At 33.7% G+C, this 22,227-nt stretch overlaps 1 protein-coding gene across 1 annotated transcript in view; it reads left to right on the plus strand.

Moving 5' to 3' along the window:
- The window catches only part of LOC111050664 (calcium/calmodulin-dependent 3',5'-cyclic nucleotide phosphodiesterase 1), a 753,503-nt gene that overhangs the window by 722,788 nt on the left and 8,488 nt on the right, over nucleotides 1-22,227 (plus strand). Inside the window, exons 10-15 of the mRNA XM_039423890.1 lie at nucleotides 5,151-5,291; nucleotides 6,015-6,184; nucleotides 7,254-7,415; nucleotides 7,933-8,112; nucleotides 8,580-8,749; nucleotides 9,894-9,995. Of these exons, the coding sequence (XP_039279824.1) occupies nucleotides 5,151-5,291; nucleotides 6,015-6,184; nucleotides 7,254-7,415; nucleotides 7,933-8,112; nucleotides 8,580-8,749; nucleotides 9,894-9,995 (925 nt within the window). The remainder of the gene's footprint in view (nucleotides 1-5,150; nucleotides 5,292-6,014; nucleotides 6,185-7,253; nucleotides 7,416-7,932; nucleotides 8,113-8,579; nucleotides 8,750-9,893; nucleotides 9,996-22,227) is intronic.

Consider the following 22,227-nt stretch of genomic DNA (forward strand, 5'->3'; position numbering starts at 1 on the left):
ATACTAAAAAAATCTGGTGTGGTATACACTCACACAACTTTCCTTGCTCATTGAACTATAAGCCTCATTCTTAAAAGGGGAGAATAATTAAGGGGAATAACATAATGACGATTGGCGCCAACATATATTTGAAACTACGATCAGACTACTGTATATGTCTATGTATATAATTGTTTTCAGAGTAGGTACTTTTTCCTTTGTGTAAATTGCGAAATTCGATTATTTTTTTAAAAGTCGTCAAAACAGCTGTTCTACAGAAGAAATATCTCGACTATGTGTTCTTTTTATAAACTGCTCACCTACCTACCTCATGCACGAGAAGGAGGTTACAAAGTCCATTTCTCAAGGATGGGGTTCACCCCCCATTAGTTTCCCAGGGAAAAGACTCATGCCAGTTGATAGAGCTGATAAATAACTATATAGGGTATGAATTTGAAAAAAATCGGTCTAGTCATTTTTAAGAAAATCGTGAAAAACATGGTTTTTTAGTAATTATCTGCCATTTTTCTCAAGAATATTACAGAGCTCCTGCAATTTTCCCAGAAATGAGACTCATGTCAGTTGATAGGACCTATAAATAGCTATCCATGGTATAAATTTGAAAAAAATCTTTAGATTCGTTTTCGAGAAAACCGTGAAAAACATGGTTTTTACTTTCCTTGCCCTATTACCATAGGTAGGGAAAGTATTGATTCCCAAAAAAATTAAGTTACCCTAATTTTAGGTTTTCTATACGTTTCAAGGTCCCCTGAGTCCAAAAACATGATTTTTGGATGTTGGTCTGTGTGTGTGTATGTGTGTATGTCTGTGAACACGATAACTCCATTCCTAATTAACCGATTGACTTGAAATTTTAAACTCAAGGTCCTTATACCATGAGGATCCGACAATAAGGAATTCAATAGAATTCAATTTAAGATGGCAGAAAAAATGGCGGATAATTACTTAAAAACCATGTTTTTCACGGTTTTCTCGAAAACGGCTCTAACGATTTTCTTCAAATTTATACCATGGATAGCTAGCTATTTATAAGCACTATCAACTGACATGAGTCCCATATCTGAGAAAATTGCAGGAGCTCCGTAATATTCTTGAGAAAAATGGCGGATAATGACTAAAAAACTTTTTTTACGGTTTTCTTGACAACGGCTCTAACGATTTTCTTCAAATTTATACCATGGATAGCTATTTATAAGCCCTATCAACTGACATGAGTCTCATTTCTGGGAAAATTGCAGGAGCTCCGTAATATTCTTGAGAAAAATGGCAGGTAATTACTAAAAAACCATGTTTTTCACGATTTTCTTAAAAATGACGAGACCGATTTTTTTCAAATTCATACCCTATATAGTTATTTATCAGCTCTATCAACTGGCATGAGTCTTTTCCCTGGCAAACTAATGGGGGTGAACCCCATCCTTGAGAAATGGACTTTGTAACCTCCTTCTCGTGCATGAGGTAGGTAGGTGAGCAGTTTATAAAAAGAACGAAAAGTCGAAAGTTTAAAAGACGAGATATTTCTTCTGTAGAACAGCTTTTTTGACGACTTTTAAAAAAATAATCGAATTTCGTAATAAATTTACACAAAGGAAAAATTACTCTGAAAACAATTATATACATACACATATACAGTAGTCTGATCGTAGTTTCAAATATATGTTGGCGCCAATCGTCATTATGTTATTCCCCTTAATTATTCTCCCCTTTAAGAATGAGGCTTACAGTTCAATGAGCAAGGAAAGTTGTGTGAGTGTACCACACCAGATTTTTTAGTCATTATCCGCCATTTTTCTCAAGAATATTACAGAGCTCCTGCAATTTTCCCAGAAATGAGACTCATGTCAGTTGATAGGACCTATAAATAGCTATCCATGGTATTAATTTGAAGAGAATCGTTAGAGTCGTTTTCGATAAAAACGTGAAAAACATGGTTTTTTAGTAATTATCCGCCATCTTGAATTGAATTTTATTGAATTTCTTATTGTCGGATCCTCATCGTATAAGGACCTTTAGTTTAAAATTTCAAGTCAATCATTTTCGTCAATACAAAATAATCTACTCTTAGATTATCACAATACTGTAACATTATTTGATCTATGATTAATATAGTACGGTACCATAACTATCAATAATAATTATTATTATAGTACCATACTTTTTCTTGATATCGCACAAAGATAGTATTGCAACTGCAAGAATTCTATTTCATAATATTATTAATCTATTATGTATCTTTAGGATGTTTACGAACTACCTACAATACTGTTGGGCATTGTTTCTGGGTAAGATACATATCAAAATGTCATTTTTAAATTATCCGGAATCCGGAAGTCTTCAGTTAATCACACAGCGGCCATTTTGCTTTTTTCACTTATTATTTTTTTCTAAATAATGGTTAAACATACGAAATTAAAACTTTTCACAATCATTTTTAACAAACTCATCATAATATTTTTGTAGCTTTGTCTAGGTGTTATAAATGATTGTGAAAAGTTTCAATTTCAAATGTTTAACCATTATTTAGAAAAAAATAAGTGACAAAAGCAAAATGGCCGCTATGTGAGTAACTGAAGACTTCCGGACAATTTAAATATGCTATTTAGATTTATGTTTCTTACCAAGGAACAATGCTCAACAGTATTGTAGGGAGTTCGTAAACACCCTGTATATTGCGCTTTCTAGTGGTAGATTTTTCCTTTTAATTGTTAAGTGTATTATCATTTTGTACTGTTGTACCCCTGAATAATGCAATTGATTTTTGTTGAGAAAACTGTGTATTTTAGTCTAGTTTGTTATGCATGATTACTCGCTTTCAAACAATATTTTAAAAAACGCAACAATATTACGGTATTAAGTTCACAAGCATCTTATGACCAATAAGGAAAAAGAGGATCTCATAGTAGATGGTTCTCTATTAAAATGGTCAACTGAAACAATTCACCTGGGTCAGCTCCTTTCGTTTTAGGATAGGACAGAGAAAGAAGTGAAACGTAGATGTTCAATAGCCTGAACAAATTTTGGTCACTGAAATCCATTCTAAAAACAAGGACATCAGCACTGAAAGTAAGGTAGAAATACTCAGGAGTTGTGTCACTAACTTATGGTTCTCAAACATGTCCGTGCAAAGAGAACGTAATGAAGAAAAATTATGACCACTCAAATGGCAATGGAGAGAAGTGTTTTGAATATTAGAAGATCAGATGGAAAGAAACTCTTTCATAAACTCTTATCACGCAGACCTAAGATTTGGTCAAGACAATTAGAAATCTGAAATGGAAATGGGCAGTTCATGTCATCAGAATAGGGGACGACAGATGAATGGAGATGGACGAAGAGGTTAACGCTCTGGAACACCTCACTTAAGAACAACAAAAGCTGGTAGACAACGAATCAGATGGGATGACTACATTGGGAAGGCAGTGGCCACACGTTAGTTCAATAAGTACAGTACCTAACTATATTACCCATCATAGTTGTAGTTCAACCTTGCGCTGGATAGGAGTAAATGGCGAAAACTGGGAGAGGCCTATGCTTAATAGGGCCTGGTTTCCATAACAAGAAGAAAAATATACAATTTGTCTTTTTTGTATACACAACAAGAAGAAAAAATATATACAATTTGTCTTTTTTGTATAGGCTACACAACAAGAAGAGAAAACTCAATTTGTCTTTTTTGTATACCAATTTTGTATTTAATATCTTGTATTTTGTACTTGAAGATTTCAAATTTTGTATTTTGTTTTGTGGAAACAATAAAGGCTTTATTTTAAAGCTTACATGAATTTCAAGTGGGTTTATATCAATACTTTTCTACACTTGTATTCGAAATAATGTGAAATATCACTGAAAAATAGCCAGCAATTGAGTAAAACTCCAAAGATCGATAACCCAGAACTGAGTGTGGCTGTGGCTTGATAATAGCACTCACACGGTTCACCTTTGACTTTTCCAGTCACTGTCAGACTTCATCAGTGACAGAAGGTTGAAAATAGAATCACAGCATTACAGCATTGCTCCAGGTTCACGTCTGAAATATTGAAAGCGTCATTGTAGAATTCACCACACACACTACTGAATTTCAATTGATGGAATACCGCATTTGATTGACATTTGGAATTGCGACGCTGCAAAATTCATCCAACATTGAATGCACATATGCTTCGAAATTGGTTAAAGCTTATTGCACAATATCAGTCGTTCAAAGTTTCGTGTATATATGCCCAATCATCAAACACATTTACTGATATCAGGAAACAGAATATTGGCAAATTTGATGTAAATGATTAGGATTGATGATGACAGCAGAGTTATCAACTTGGTCAATATAGGGTTAGTTATTTGAATTGAAATATTACACTGCAGTCATAAAATATTTGACATTGTAGTTACGGTTCCTGATTTCAACAAAGCCCCTGGCTGAGAGCAAATCGACCATTTGCCTCTTTGAGAGGTCAAAGTTCTGGTTCGCAATAGGGCTGATATTGATCTATATCAATACTGTTCCAATCAAATTCCTGAAGGAATGGTATTTATTTCTTGCCACAATAAATCTATTATCATTGTTTGTTGAGTTGTTGATGAGTTTTTTATTAATATTAAATGGTTAGATCTTCATTGATTGATGTACATACAAACATTCTCTTCGTAACATAGGCTATCGCTCATCGTATTGATAGATGCTTATGAAAGGTATATTAGTAAATAAATGACATATGCTATTAGAAGTAATAAGCTCTCGATAGACAGACATTGAAAAATCATAATGATTTTTTTGTTAATATCCTTATTTTTTCGCTTTTCCTGGTGGAGAGAGCTTTTCAAGTGCTTTCACCTCGCTACAAAGCTATTTTATGGAAAACTTTGATACTAAGTTAGGCTGTCAATTTTCAATAGCCTGTTCTCAGGGGAGCTGCATTGCTGCCTCAACAAATACATTTCAAGGATCTGTTATCAATCTGAAACTTTGTTTATGAAAGCCCAAAAGATGGGCTTAAAAATCACAACTCGCTTTCATCATTACTCAAGTCAACGCTGGATAACACTTGAGAATCAACCACACCACTATTGCTAGTTCTACTCGAAAATTAGTTTCATTGAGTTTTACTTTTCAAAGTAAATTTTTCATCTACAATAACATTATACTTTTTCAGGTGAATCCACAAACAATGGAGAATTTTCTAAATAAAATCGAAGAAGGTTACTGCAAGTACAAAAACCCCTACCACAATAACCTCCATGCGGCTGATGTTGCTCAAAGTATACACTACATGCTTTGTCAAACAGGGCTCATGGTATGTAGCATCATATATCAATTGATTTTGGGAGTTTTTCAATTTGAAAATACTGTTATCTTTAAAATTGTACTTTTAGAGTCCATTGACCTTGAGCTTCCAATACAATAAATTCAATTAAGTCAAATCAATATAGAAATGTATTATATCGTAATCTATTAGGTTTGATTATTATTTGATGGATTGTCGTATTGATGAATACAAAAGTAGCACACGTTGTGCGCAAAAAGTTAATCTCAGTAACGTAACTGTGTTCTCCCAGCTAAAATAAACAAAAGTTGCTCTCATTCTGTCAAATCTCGTTATTGGGACTACATTTTCAACTTGAAATGGTTTGTCTTGGAAGAAAATAATATTGTTCACCTGCAGAAATTTCACAAGTTTAAAGGAAATTTGAAAATTGAGAACCGAGAAAGGGATGAGTGTATATTTTTCAATGATGATAATTTTGTTATATTTATATATGATATTCAATCCCGAGAAGGAAATGTCTCAAATGCCTCCAATCATTAGAAATTTGGATTTGAATTTTAGTTGAAACATACTGATTTCACGAAATGTTTAGGCTTATATAAAATGTTCCTTTCAATGCATTCAAAAAGTCTATAACTCTATTGAAATGAACATTTTTAACATTGTTTTACAAAACAGGGCATTGATCGTAAGTGATTTTGTTAAACTGCTTTGACTGTTGATGAACCTGTTGGCTTTCAATTATTACAGAATTGGTTGACGGATTTGGAGATCTATGCAACGTTGATAGCAGCACTCATTCATGATTACGAGCACACGGGCACAACAAACAACTTTCATGTCATGTCAGGAACAGAGACGGCTCTAGTTTATAACGACAGGGCAGTGCTAGAGAATCATCACATCAGTTCAACGTTTAGGTAAACTTACAGTCAATAGCAACATTACTTATTTCCACACTCATTCCATTTTGATAATTGGTTTTCATCACTTCTGTTTTCCAATTAAAAATGTATAGTTCTACTGCACTCCAACTACAGTGATTGATTGAATTGTGTTCCTAGAAAATAAAAGGCCACTGTGCTCTATATAGATAAGTTTTCTGTGAACATTTTCGAATATTTAATGATTCTAGCAGGACCTCCTATATACTATATGGGAAGTCCTCCTATATAGGAAGGACCTCCTATATACTATATAGGAAGTCCTGATTCTAGTTTGCAGCTCCTATATATACTATATAGGAAGTCCTGATTCTAGGTTGCAGCTCAAGGAATGACCGGCTTTCCAATAATTCACCCTCATGTTCTATGTCATTTTTATCCAGTGAAAATTACTAGACTTACACTCTAAACTTGCAAATGTACATTTCATTCTTGAGTCATATTGAATGCACTATTCCACATGTGATTCATTCTTACAGTATCGCAATCATTACTTGTAACGTTGCAAGTACTGTTTTTAAACCTGGTCTCTGTTATTCCATTTAAAAACATTTCAAGTGTTTGTATGATAATTTTAGCTTATTTGAATCAATATTGCCTGCTGGTCAAAAAAAAATTGCTATTGGTTATTAAATATTATTGTAATTTTTTTGTACTCTTAATTGGAGAAATTAGTTTAAACAGTACGAGAGATAACGAAGAGGCTTCATTGGTTTATATTCATTCAGCAAAAATAAAATAACTTATTCAAGCAGTTCTTATAGGCAAAATAAGCAAATATTCAAATAAGCAAAAGTGAATAGAAAATTTCTTCTTGCATGTTGATCTTAATAAGAAATTGGAAGTGATAGGGATAATCTTCATTTTAATTAAAGTTATTCGTCGGCTTTCGATTAATTATTATTTCTAATTAAATATTGTGCATTGAGTTTAGAGAAAGACGTGATTTTATTAATTCACTACCGCACGCTCATATATAGCCTCATTTAAATATTCCAGATCTCCTAAGCTATCTCATTCAAATTGTATTCTGTATTTCTCACAGGTTACTAAGAGAAGATGAGAACAATATTCTTCACGCTCTTTCTAGAGCTGAATTCAGGGAGTTCAGATCACTTGTCATCGACATGGTTCTAGCTACAGACATGAGTTCTCATTTTCAACAAATAAAGAACATGAAGAATTTATTATCTCTGGCTGAGCCTAGGTACGTATCCTGAGTGAAACAAATCAATCATCATTCATTCATAACATGTTCAAATTATCGCTACCATAATTAGTTTCTTAACATATTTAACTATCGCTAATTGATTGCCAGCATAATAAAACCAAAACAAAACTCTGCAATACGTAAATCTTAGCATTACTTTGGAATTCACCTGATTCATTTTCAACTCAGGTTTCACCTTGGCTTTTCATGAACATGAAAAGGAAAATAAAATATCATTGAATCCATACTGTACTGTAACTCATTGATAATCATTGCAGGACACACGTTAAGAGAAGATATGAATATTGAAATAATTAATTTGATTTTCAAACTTTACTTCGTTCATGTTGGTACTTTGAAGAAAATGTTCTGAAAGTCCAAATGTATGATAAATGCATGCGCCTTACAAACATGTGGTTAACTTGTATTTAGTTTCTCTATCTTTTCAATAAAGAAAAATAATTATTTTCTTATTCGAACCAATTAAGATTTTTATATTTTGTTTTGTTTGCAGTGTTGACAAATCGAAAGCTTTATCGTTAGTTTTACATTGTTGTGATATTTCTCACCCATCGAAGAGGTGGGATCTGCACCACCAGTGGACGTCACTTCTGCTGGAAGAGTTCTTCAGACAAGGAGACAAAGAAAACGAATTAGGCCTTCCCTTCAGTCCTCTCTGTGATAGAAAAAATACGCTAATTTTAATTTAGTTGAAGAAATTAATGAAGAGAAAGATTGAACTAGTTGTTCTTTACTAGCACGTTCGTAAAAAAATTTTAAATCCGCTTACCTATTTTTTTACACAAACAACTCATATTATTCAAATAGCAAGTTGAGCTTCATCAATTGGATTACTGAAATTAATGAAATATGTAACTGTATTTGCTGTGCACAGTAGAAGAAAACACGGAACTACTGTACGATATACAGTAACGGATCAGTAGGAGAATAGAATAATAAAGAAACTGCTTAAAACGTATTACTGATATGATTGATTTCTATTTAGAAATTATTGTTTGTAATTGAAAGTGACTAAAGTGTTTTGTTACTATCGTCAGCATATCAGCTACAGAACATGGTTCGATTTGAGAGATGATGTGAAATATTTTTAGGCTTTCATAATATTCAAATACATAAATTTCACGAAATAAACTGTATAAGATTTACAATAGAAAACTCTGTCATATTAATTGGGATTTTTGCAGGTTTTATAGACTTCATTGTAGACCCCAGTATGTCAGTGTGTAGTGATATGCTTGAGGTAATCCTAACGCCAATCCTTGGACAACAAGATGCCCAACCAAATGATGAGCACCACAAAAGTAATAAAGGTAAGTTGTAGGCCTATAGGTCACTGACACTGATTACTGTGACACTGGTTACTCTGTCACCATTACTCGCCGACACACACTTTTTTTCATTTCAATGAATTTGTGGATTAATTTCATTGGCTACCTATTTTTCAATTTATGAAAAACTTGCACTAATTGATAAGTAGAACAATTGGAATCAGTACAATTCTATCAAATACTCATGAATCAAATTAATAATGTTCAGCTCAGAGTTTGCCACATTCATAATGGCATTACAGGAGTGATAAGTTCTGACTCAGAGTCTGAATTTATATAGACAAATCTTCCAGCTATTAAACTCTCGTGCATTAAACTCTCAAATACATTTGCTCCTCGTAAGTTATTCCAGTCTAGACAGATCATTTTGTACCCACCTTGTAAGCATTTAAATTTAGAAATAATCAAATAATAAACACTAAATTGATAACTAGGTAACGAGGATTGGAATTATAAAGTTAAATGAAGAAAGTGCCAAGTGGAAATAGCAGCCATTATCATTTCTGCACTTCTATAAAAAATGTCAAATGTTGTGCATATTCCTCTGGAGCATCTCACTTAGAAACATTGACATTTCTTGAGCTATTGCTTTACTAATGGCTTCAAGTGTAAGTGGGTTGTCACTTTTCATATATTGTTGCACATCGAATGTTTCTCAACAGTATGCACGTCGTTTACAGAAGTGTGTAGATGAAAATGGAAGCAATTTAAAGTTATTTGCCTAATCCTAAAAGGCTGTAATCCATCAAAAATTAGGTTCTCTTTCTAACTAGTAACTTTTCTTGTTCAAGATTTTCTTTTTATCTTTTCAAGATATTTTGAAAAAACGAGTATAATTAATAACTAACAATAATTTCACAGCAGTTTTTGTAAATAATTTTTAATATTTTCATAAAACCTGAAACTTTGGAAAATGGAGGCTGCATAACTTCTGATGAACTTCGTTTATTAAAAAAATGACATACAGGTATTATAACAGTAGTAGATTTAGTAATTTTTTTGTTGCAAATTCAAATAATAGTTGTAAACCAGTTCGTAAAATAATCTGAGACTCAATTATAAAAATGTATAAAATCTTGATTAACTTTATTTCAAGTGAATCATCTTTCAACCCACTCACTTTCAGGTGAACCTCTATGTGAGACACCAGGTACATTCGTTCTGAAGAAGCCGTGGATCGCATGTCTTGCCGAAAACAAGAGGATTTGGAAGGAAAAAGCAGCACAAGGTGACAAATTATTCATTCTATCCTAAAAAGAATGCCTTGTCTAATTTTAATTCCTCCATTTTCACTTTATTCTATACTAGTGGGTAACCCGTGCTCCGCAAGGATTCAATTAAAAACTTGACAAACTAAAAATTCGACTTACCGAAATCATGAAGAATTTGAAACAGGCCTATAACCATACTCAGTAAATTGAGAATCTGTATGCAAACTTTCAAGTTAATCAGTTTAGTAGTTCAGACGTGATGATGCATCAAACATGTATTTCGTATCCCGTACATGTAAGCCAATTCTGTTCTTTATAATATTACAGAGAACTGTTATTGTTACTTACAGTACTTGTAAAATTGGTGAACTGGAGAAATGAATCCAAAACCTTACTGAGACGTTTTGAATTGGTACTTCGTCGTTGAGAATTCACCTTGTTTTATGTTTCCTGTTTTAGTGTAGGCTATCAATCTTTACAATATTATTTGTATGGGTTGAAATCTTTTGAGATGAAGATTTATGACGTTTTTCTAAATTATACTGAAGTTATGTAAGATTTATAAAAATTATTTACTTCCTGATAAATTTAATAATTATTAGGTACATTTCCATTTGCAAATCCACCTTTTCCAAGATTTTCTTTCTTGATTAATACGTTTTGTTATTCAAACTACTTTGAATATGATATACGATTGGATAAGCACAGTAAATATGTTCATTACTTCCTTTCCCTTATCATTTAAATTATCGCAATCTAGCACTTGCTTTTCAGCAATTTTTCAATTTTCTTCAATCAAAGTTGAAGGCTCGCCATCCATATCTCATGTTTCTTTCAAAATTCCACATAACTTAGGCCCGGTGCACACTTGCGTCATTTCTAGTCGCGGTTTTACGACCAGAGCGACAACTAGGTCACTGGCGTTCTAAAAGTTGTTAAAAGTATATGGGTTCCGGACGGAGCAGTGCACATTACAGCGTTGCACGCCCGCTCACGCTTTGCCAACGCTCTGCTGACGCATGCCAGCCGCCACTTTCTTTACGTCACAGCGGGCAAGCCGCGTTTCATTCTGTACTTCAAAAACCTAAAACGCGTAAAAATGGTGATAGAGAAATTGTGATTTTAGATTCGGATTCAGCGCCTCCAAATTAGTCAAATGGCCTCGCGGCTATCGAAAATAATCAAAATTGAAGGAGTTCTGGCTAAATTGGATATTAAGACATTCTATGTATACAGTTCTCAATATTCTTCGAATGTCTTTTCAAAGTTTCATTCAAAAAACTGTCCTATGCTTTGGAGTTAATCTTAATACAATAACATACTTTGTTATTGCATTGAGGTGAAAGGCTACTTTCACACGATAGGAGACGTGCAACTTGAACACTGAACAGTGTTCACGTTTTTTTGTCGAAGTACATTGAGTCAAATCGTGTCTTTCACATGGTGACTCCTATCCAGGAACCTCGTTTTGTCACGTCTTTTCCCCTCGAGGTAAGCAGAGGCAAGATCTAACAACTACGCCGACGTTTGCTCAAAGTATGACTCATCACTTTTTCTCAAAGTCTAACTTCCTTAAAAATATAGATAGAAGATTTCGGATTTGGATTCAGCGACCCCAAATTCTTTAAAGCGTAAGTCCCGTTTTCGAAAATATTCGAAAACAAGGAAGTTATGGCTGTTTTTAAAAAAGCTTTCTATTATCATATAATTATATGGTAAAAACGAACAGGTACTGTACTATACAGTACGTAAGTACTGTAGCTATTATAATACAACTTACACTGTATTCGTGGAGGAAATTTGGTAGGTTATTTATCTTGATTTCTGAAAATACCCCAAAATAAGGGAGTAAGATAACTTTGAAAAACCAAAGTTTTCCTGCCGATTGAAGAAACATTAAAATTAGTCTAAGACATATTATGTCTTAGAATAAAAACGTGTAACAAATATCAGATCACTATTCAAGCTATCAAGCTTTTCATAAATTTATTTGTCTCCACATGGCAGAAGGTTTGCGCCCAACGTTTTCACTTAAACATTTCTATGATTAAATTGTGATAGAGAACATTATCGTATTGATCTTCTAAATCCAGTTACATGTACATCGATTTTCATAAAATTGATTTTTTACCGTTCCTATGAATTCTAAGAATTCTATGAATTGTTTACACAGGTTCATCACAACTTCTTAAATAACATTATGTTTGCTTCAACAGAATTCATAAGGACGACAAAACATCGAACAACAAAAAAACGCTTTCTGAGTAACTGGCTTTAACAAAGCATGGCTTCACGAAATACAGTACGATAATTTAGAATAGTTGGTACAATGGTTATGCTTTACCTATTTTTACAAAAAAAATCGACAAACCATGATTGTCAATCTTACTCATGATACAAAGCTTTGTACTATGATACATGGTTTGCATTCCGTATCATTCTTTAATATAAATAAAACAAGATTCCGGTTTCAAAAGCATCAAAGTCGCCAGGCTGGTCTGAGCTATTCATGACTTTTTTTCAGTATGCATTATCAACTCAGCAGTTCTAATACACAGACATCACTACTTGGAATGCCATGACATTTTCTATTCTTTTAATTCCTATTATTACCATAGATCGATTCAGATCAGCACAATGTTTATACTGTATGTTCATAATAGATTTTTCTGATTGTAAAAAGAAATAGTCAAAAATTGCTGGGAATTTGAAGTGATATTCAACGATTTGAACCTGATAAATTGGATTGATGAATGACAATTGAAATTCAGTGAATTTTACTGTACAACATTCCTTTTCCTCCTATTTTATTGGGTGATGAGTGGAGATGATTTATGATTTCATATTTGGATTCATCTTTTCATAGTTCAATATTTTTTTGGAAAACTAGAACTTTTAAAAATTGAAAATGTTTATGTTTAAACTTCTCAGGTGTTCAAAAACTTCTTGAAACCTTTGCCTGTCCCTTTGTGAGGCAGGAGTATTATTATCTTAGTACGTTTACTATATAATCATATGATAATGGAAAGCTATATTAAAAACAGCTATAACTCCCTTGTTTTCGGGTATTTTTGAAAATGGGACTTACACTTTTAAGAATTTGGGGTCGCTGAATCCAAATCCGAAATCAGAAATCTTCTATCTATATTTTTAAGGAAGTTGGACTTTGAGAAAAAGTGATGAGTCATACTTTGAGCAAACGTCGGCGTAGTTGTTAGATCTGTCGGCTTACTCCTAAGATCCCCATGTGAAAGTAAAGGAGAGCTGCAAAATATGAAATATGATCTTCTGTAATATGATATTCCAGGAGCGAGGTCTCTGCCGTGTGAAACTGGCCTAGGCCATACTCCTTTAGGCCACGAGACCTTGCTCCTGGAATATCATATTACAGAAGATCATATTTCATATTTTGCAGCTCTCCTGTACTTTCACATGGGGATCTTAGGAATAAGCCGACAGATCTAACAACTACATCACTTTTTCTCAAAGTCCAACTTCCTTAAAAATATAGATAGAAGATTTCTGATTTCGGATTTGGATTCAGCGACCCCAAATTCGTAAAAGTGTAAGTCCCATTTTCAAAAATACCCGAAAACAAGGGAGTTATAGCTGTTTTTAATATAGCTTTCCATTATCATACGATTATATAGTAAACGTACTAAGATAATAATACTCCTGCCTCACAAAGGGACAGGCAAAGGTTTCAAGAAGTTTTTGAACACCTGAGAAGTTTAAACATGAACATTTTCAATTTTTAAAAGTTCTAGTTTTCCAAAAAAATATTGAACTATGAAAAGATGAATCCAAATATGAAATCATAAATCATCTCCACTCATCACCCAATAAAATAGGAGGAAAAGGAATGTTGTACAGTAAAATTCACTAAATTTCAGTTGTCATTCAACAATCCAATTTATCAGGTTCAAATTGTTGAATATCACTTTAAATTCCCAGCAATTATTGACTATTTCTTTTTAACTTCCATCCAACTTTTGGCGACTTCATTCCGGTCCTTGTAGATGTCAAGACTTTTATCCCAAAGAGCAGGTCGGTTGCAAACTGCAGTAATCAACAGCTCCACATCAAACTCAGACATCGCGTAATGACAGGTGTCAAAGTCAAGTCAAGTAAACAACTGACAAGTCAACAAGTGTCAACTGGAGAAGTGAGTGAGCAAGCACAGTGCTGCCACAATGCGAAAAGCATAACCATTGTACCAAATATTCTAAATTATTGTACTGTATTTCGTGAAGCCATGCTTTGTTAAAGCCAGTTATTCAGAAAGCGTTTTTTTGTTGTTCGATGTTTTGTTGTACTTATGAATTCTGTTGAAGCAAACATAATGTTATTTAAGAAGTTGTGCTGAACCTGTATAAAGAATTCATAGAATTCTTAGAACTCATAGGAACAGTAAAAAATCAATTTTACGAAAATCGATGTACATGTAACTGGATTTAGAAGATCAATACGATAATGTGCTCTATCACAATTTAATCAAAGAAATGTTTAAGTGAAAACGTTGGGCACAAACCTTCTGCCATGAGGAGACAAATAAATTTATGAAAAGCTTGATAGCTTGAATAGTGATCTGATATTTGTTACATGTTTTTAGTCTAAAGTTATAGTTCTGGGGTAACCAAACACCTTTTTAAAAAGAAAACTTTATTTTCAAACACATAATTATAAAATATACATCGAAAAAGAGAGAAGTGCTCTCGGTGAAGTTTGACAGTAGACTAACTGAAAATAATTTATTGAGCCATAAAGAAGACAATGCATAGTCAGCTATATTCTGTAACAATAGGGTTGTAATACTATTACTATAGATATTTAACTCCTCCACCCCTAGACTGAAGCTGTCCTCAGCGATCAGAATTTTGGGTTTGGAGGCAAGGCCCAAGAACAAATGTTGGGGCTTGCGAATTTGCTGCTACATTAACATTTCTACAATTATTTCGTAAAGAAGTTACATATTTGATAAAGTTATATAATTTAAATACAATAAATATACTAAGAATAACAATAAAACATATAATAAAAATCCAAATATAATAAGTATCGTCTTTTGCAATGCTAAGTTCTTCTATTGCTAGTAGTGGTTCAATCTTAATATTTGCTTCATGTATAATATCAAAAGAAAAGTTTGTTTTCAATTTACGAAATGGAACTTCAGATGGGATTGTTATATCACTTTCCCAATATTCATGTATTTTAGGATGTTCGAATAACTGTTCTGACTTATTAAGATACAATAATTGAGTTGATTTTGGATATAATGTAGTGTTCTTTTTGTCTGATAGAATAATAGCTTTGTCAATTTTGTACAATAGATATTGATTGATAATTGGTATGAATTTTACAAAAGAAGCAGAATCATTAATTACTAATTGTTTACAGTGTTCTAATTTCTTATCTTCTAACATTTCACTTATACACTTATTTTTCATCACTGTCACATTTCTGCAGTAGTAGTTGTCACACAAATATTCACATTTACCAGATAAAATTTCGTCATATCTCAGGATAAGGGAAGGATATTCATGAATGGTGGTAACTTCAGTATTACGATAAACAGGATAGGATAATAAGAAGAAGGTTTCATAAGTAGGTGATTTTAAAGGGAATTCAATGAAGTAGGATATATATTCTTTATATATTGAGCAGTGTACCTTTGCTAATTGCCATAATACTTCTGGTTCTTCAGAAATCAATTTTACATTCGATTCAGTAATAATATTTTTTTTTATGGGATAATATACTAGAATGTAGAATATTCAATCTACAAAACTCCAAACTAGTATCTAAATCGCTTATTTTATTGAAGAGCAAACTTAATGAGCTAAATAAAAGGGAAAATTGCTGGTTCAGCTGTACAGTCGTAGTTTCATTTGAGAGAGTTTTGAAATAATTTATAATTTTCAAATTATTCCCATGAATCTTTTTCACATCAGCATTAAAATCGTCAATGAGCCTTTTGTTTACTGAAAATTGATTCTCAATATTATGCTGTAAGCGGTATTCATTTGACTGAACTTGAAATAATATTTTGTCGTATTTTTCTTTGTCGTTCGCATCCATGTTACCGGTTACCCATGAAATAGCTGAGCCAAGTCCATTGAAAAGTCCACGCTTATTTCTATTTTTGCTGATATTGATGTGATCTAGTTTTGTTTCTGTGTATTTTAAATGCATTGTTATGATGTCTAGACGGCCTTGATCGATATTGTGTTCACGCAAAGTGAATATTGTTCTTTTGATTGTATTTAATTCGATACGCAACATGTTCACATTAATATTATGCATATATGTGAAGGTTTCATTTATTATGAACGAGTCCTGAATTTTGATAGGAGTGATGCCTGATGTTTTACTTAGATCAGTCAATCTATACAGGTTTGCTGGTGTTAGGAACATCATCAGAAGAAGAAACATTGTTACCTGAAACAGATAAATTAGTTGATTTCTTTTTCTTTCGAGCTCGCTTCACTCGATTCGGATGAAGTTTGAAGGGTCTTTTCTGAATCGCTCTTGGATTAGTAGCTAATTGAGTTTCCTTATTGTATTTCACTTTGAAAAATTTAGGTTTGTCCTTTTTATTAAACGTTGTCTTTATGAAGGGTTCGTTAGGCATTTCAAAATCTTTTTCTCTAGTTTGATTTAAGCGATCAGTTCTGTTTTGTTTTTCTTGTCCTACTTTATCTTTTACTAGTTTGTGAATAGTTTTCAGTTTTTCTAGATAGGCGTTTGTTCTTTCTTCAGCAATAAGGGCTTCCGTTATTTCATCAACATATGGATTTTTCGATACACCAAAAGTCATTTCCATAGGAGTTAGTTTCAAGGTTGAATTTATTGTGTTATTGAATGCGATAATTGCAAGTTTCATATTATCTTCGGGTTTGTTGTCTTTATTTTCCATTTGTATAGCATTAAGGAGTTCAATGAGTGTCGAGTGTGCTCGTTCCAATAAACCCTGGGAATCTGGATGTCCCGGTGTTATATAATAAGGTTCTATCTTATATAAACGCAAAAAATCTCGAAGTCCAGCATTATCGAATTCACGACCATTATCCATTTGGATTGTCTTAGGGCATGGAAATAGAGAAAAGTAATCATTCAAACAAGACTGTATTTCAAGTTGGTTCAAACTTGTTAGTGGATATGCCATGAGTTTTTTCGAAAAGCAATCTATTATCGTGAGGAATTTTATTCTACTGTATTGAAACGTGTCAATCTGTAATTTTTCGAAAGGTTTGTCAGGAGTTGGGGTAATTTTGTATTCAACTTGAACAGGTCTTCTATCATATTTCACTTTAGCACATACTGAACATTTATTTATATATTCTGTAATGTCTTTAAGCATGGTAGGCCAGTAGTATTCTCTTCGAATGTGGTTATAGCTTTCATTAATTCCACGGTGATACGTTTTTCCTACATGATAATTGGTTACAACTTCTTTTTGTTCCTCTGAATCAGTTATATCCAAATTCAGTTTCTTATATCTCCTAAGTTTCACAGAATTAAAATTAGCAATGATAACATTCTTAAAATTTTCAAAAATCATTTCATATTCTTTTTCCAATACACCTGTCCTGGAGCAAAGTATCCCATAAAGTGTGTTGGGTTTCAAGTATTGTATACACACATCATTTATTTCTTCAGGAGTGGATGAACTTTGAAAATATAGAGTCAATCTGTTTTTTGTAAAAACTTTTCTGATAACAGGTTCTTTGTTGCCACGTTCTAAAATGATTTGATTTTGTTCAACATTGATTATTTTGTCATCTTCCGCAATAACTACTTGTTCGTTCGAACTCTCCTGTGAATGTATTGTAACTAGACTACGATTATCAATTTCTTGTTCATTAGCATCATTATCATCATTATCATTAGCATCATTATCATTATTTACAATATTATCTCGATCGGAATTGTTAGTTTGTTCGGCAGATTTGCCTACATGTTGAAGAAAATCGTCAAGTGTGACGGTGTCTACTGAGGGAATGTCTGTGTTAGTGTTAAATCTAAGCAGTTCGTCCATGTCAAATTCGTCGGGGTCATCGAGATCATTGTTATTCTCGAGATCCTGAAAGTCATGATTGAAACCACGAAAACCACTTTCGAAACCTTGGAAAGGTTCGTCTTCATCATTTTCCATCATGTTAACGTCAAGTGGGCGTATTCTTGAAAGAGCGTCGGCTACTTGGTTCGATTTACCTTCCACATACTGGATTGAAAAATCAAATTCTTCTAGAAAGAGTTTCATACGAATTAATTTTGAATTCGGTTCTTTAATGCTGTGGAGCCATTGAAGAGGTTTGTGATCGGTTTCGATTATGAATTTTCTACCATAGAGGTATGGTCGAAAATGTTTGCATGACCAGACTATAGCTAATAATTCTTTCTCAATCGTAGAAAGATTTTCTTCATGACGATTAAGTGTACGAGAAGCATATGCAATGGGTAAGGTTTTACCATTGAATTTTTGTGATAACACTGAACCTATAGCATAATTGCTAGCATCACAAGTCAGAATAAATGTTTTTGTGAAGTCAGGTAGCTGTAAAATTGGATCGTTTTGTAATAGAAGTTTTAATGTTTCAAATGACTTTTGATAGTCTGGATTGTTTGGATTGATTTTAACATCTTTTTTCAAGGCGTGTGTGAGAGGTTTTGCAATCTTAGCGTAATCTTTTATCATTTTTCGATAATAGCCTGTCAATCCTAGAAATTGTTTAATTTCTTTTTCAGTTTTTGGGATTGGAAAGTTCTTAATAGCTTCTAGCTTTGAAGGATTGGGTTGAATTCCGCGTTCAGATATGATATGTCCTAAGTACAGTAATTCTCGTTTAAAAAACTCTGTTTTGTCCAGTTGGATTTTTAGATTATGATCTCTAAGTTGTTTGAAAACTGATTTTAGATGTTTCAAGTGTTCATCGAGATTATCGGAAAACACAATTATGTCGTCCATGTAGACTAACACATTGGGCATTCTGGAAAACAAAATGTTCATTGCACGTTGGAAAGTAGCTGGAGCGTTCTTTAATCCAAACGGCATTCTCAAAAATTCATAATGTCCGTTCTCAGTCGAAAAGGCAGTTTTTGGAATTGATTCCTTTTCCATTTGAATTTGATGGAATCCAGAAGCGAGATCTATCGCTGAAAAATAGGTAGCCCTTCCAATTTTTCCAAATAAGTCCTCAATATTTGGGAGGGGATATTTGTCTTCAATCGTTTTATCATTAATCTTCCTGTAATCTAAAACGACACGTATTTTACGTTTACCGGAGGCGTCTGGTTTTTTGGGCACTACCCAAATTGGACTGTTATATGGGGAGTTGGAATGTTGAATTATTTTATTCTGAAGAAGTTTGTCAATTTCTAATTCAACGTCCTTCCTGAACACTTGAGGGTATCTATAATTTTTAGAATATACAGGGATTTCGTCAGTAGTGTTGATTTTAAATTTCAACAGATTAGTACTACTTGTCAATTCATCATGTTCACGTTTGATGATTTCAGGAAAATTCCGTATTAAATTTATGATATGTTTCCGCTCTTCGACATTCATGTGGTCCGTCCGAAGAAGTTTGGGAATTTCTCTTATAATATCCGATTTGTTTGATACATCTGAGTTATCAATTTCATCATTGTCAAAAATAGTTTCTAATTCTTCTATCTCCATTGGCTCGGGGCTTATGGTCATGAGCTCATTGGAATACACTACGCACTTACATCTATTTTCTTCTATACTAACAATACTTTCTTCAACGTAATAGCTTTCATGAGAAACAGCTTTAAGTAGTCCTGTCTTGAGATTAGGAATCGACCTAACTGGTACAGTAACAACATTAAATCCTGGTTTCAATTGAATTTGTTCATGAGAGTTAATCACTGATAACAACGGTTTCGAAATAGTACGATAATCTAACGTGTTGTTTGTATAATTTACATTGGCTTTGAGTTCTTTCAAAGTTTCGTGACCTAATAAGATATCGTATCTTGTTGAAAAGTCATACACGTACATTTTGATTTGTGAACTTCCTGGAAACACAGTATTTGAGTTCATATAGATGTATTCATTTCCACCACTTTCACCGGCTGGTGTTTTTACTACGAACTTTTCTTTATATCTGGTCACATTGGGTGGTATGATAGAGGGGTTCACATAGTTCTTTGACGACCCAGTGTCAACCATCCATTTACGGTTAGCGTGGTCGACAAAATATGGGAGCGACTTATTTATGATATTCAATTCAAATTTTTTGGGGGTGTTTCCGCTGAGTGTGTTGGGCCTACCCCTAAAAAATGAGCCTGCATGTTGTTGAATGCTTCAGTAAGTGAAGTTAGCTGGTTTTGCATGCTTTGGATTTCGTTTTCGAAAGGATGAGATGAGTTGTCTGTCAAGTCATCTTGCAAATGATGCACTTCAAACGGAGATTTTGAGTTCAGTTTGAAACGATTAGAAGGATTAGTTTGAACTGTGCGCATGCTGACAGTGTTTTGTGAATCCCACTTACTATTATGTGGTTGTCTGAATTGAGGATTGATTTGCACAGGCCTCGGTTGGTGAGGAAATTGAGCAAATTGATTTTGAGGAAAATTTTGTTGAAAGTTTCTGTTCTGGGGGAATGTTTGCTGTGATCCATTATTCTGTTGGAAGAAATTCGGTACTCGAGGTTGCGAGAAGTTGTTAGAAAAAGCTCTGTTGCTTGCTTGATAAGCATGAGTGAATGTGTTTGATCGCATTGGCGTTTGATTAAAAGCTCTTGAATCAATTTTATGATAGTACTGATAGTTGATTTGAAGTTCAAGCTCCTTAGAACAATACTACAATCATTAATAATCTTATGTCTAGCATCGTCAAGATCGTGAATTTGCAGGATTTGCAAATGAGAGCCCAAAGTTGGATGAACTCCGTGAATCAATGTACGAGTGAGAGTTGCGTTCAACTGCTGCATTAGATTTGTCAAAAGTTCACCTTGGATACCATCTAGTTTATATTTAGTCAACACAGTTGTGCGTTTTTCATCCAGGCGATTAATGAATTCGATCGGGTGTTCATTTGAATAGGATTTCATGAAAGTGATTTCCGCAATTAGGTCTGGAACGGACCTGTTGTCAGCGAAGTTTGTTTTTAGAGCGGCTATCAGCTCGGTTACAGTTGTACAATTGTTATTAAAAACAACTGATTCTGCGGGTCCTGAAAGACGGCTTACGGCTGCCCTGAAAAGGAGCCAGTGATTTTCTGTTTTTTCGTCAATGTTTGCACTACAATAGGACACTAGTAGTTCATTACAAGTACTAATAAAATGTGGTAGCTTATAGCAAGTACCATCATAGTGGGGTATGAATTTAAGAATGTCATGAGGAATTTGTTTCGAGATATAAGGCATTGTAGGGTTTGGTTGAGGAAGAGATATAACGAAATTACTCACAGTCGATTGAGGTTGGTGGGCGATGTTCCGGTTGTCGTCAGCGTCGGCGTCGGCGTCGGTGTCGTCTTCTCCTTCGGATGATATAAGGACAGCAGGAATCCTCCTGAAGGTGGCGAGATCTCGGTCCCTCTGTAGAGTCCTCTCGTCTCCTGCGGTGGCCAGCGTGGGGTTGAACTAACTGCTAGGCTGGATACGGTTACAGCGTGATGGTGATAACAGCTTGATGGTAGTTTTACTTCCGTCTCAAATTTGTGGAAGGAGTCTTCGTTGTCTGCCAGGTTGAACTTCGAAGGTCGCAGGTGTGGTACGCAGAGAACTTGTCTTGAAGGGTTCACCTCACTCACTGGTTTTCCGGATTTTTCACGAAGTCGAAATTAAAGATCGCGAATCGAAAAAAACTTGTTGTTAAATGAACAACCTCGAAAAAACGTAAGGAAGGTAGTTCGGGCGCCAGTTATAGTTCTGGGGTAACCAAACACCTTTTTAAAAAGAAAACTTTATTTTCAAACACATAATTATAAAATATACATCGAAAAAGAGAGAAGTGCTCTCGGTGAAGTTTGGCAGTAGACTAACTGAAAATAATTTATTGAGCCATAAAGAAGACAATGCATAGTCAGCTATATTCTGTAACAATAGGGTTGTAATACTATTACTATAGATATTTAACTTAAGACATAAATGTCTTAGATTAATTTTTAATGTTTCTTCAATCGGCAGGAAAACTTTGGTTTTTCAAAGTTATCTTACTCCCTTATTTTGGGGTATTTTCAGAAATCAAGATAAATATCCTACTAAAATTTCCTATACAAAT

The sequence above is a fragment of the Nilaparvata lugens genome, chromosome 3 (assembly GCF_014356525.2).
Source record: "Nilaparvata lugens isolate BPH chromosome 3, ASM1435652v1, whole genome shotgun sequence".
NCBI lineage: Eukaryota > Metazoa > Arthropoda > Insecta > Hemiptera > Delphacidae > Nilaparvata > Nilaparvata lugens.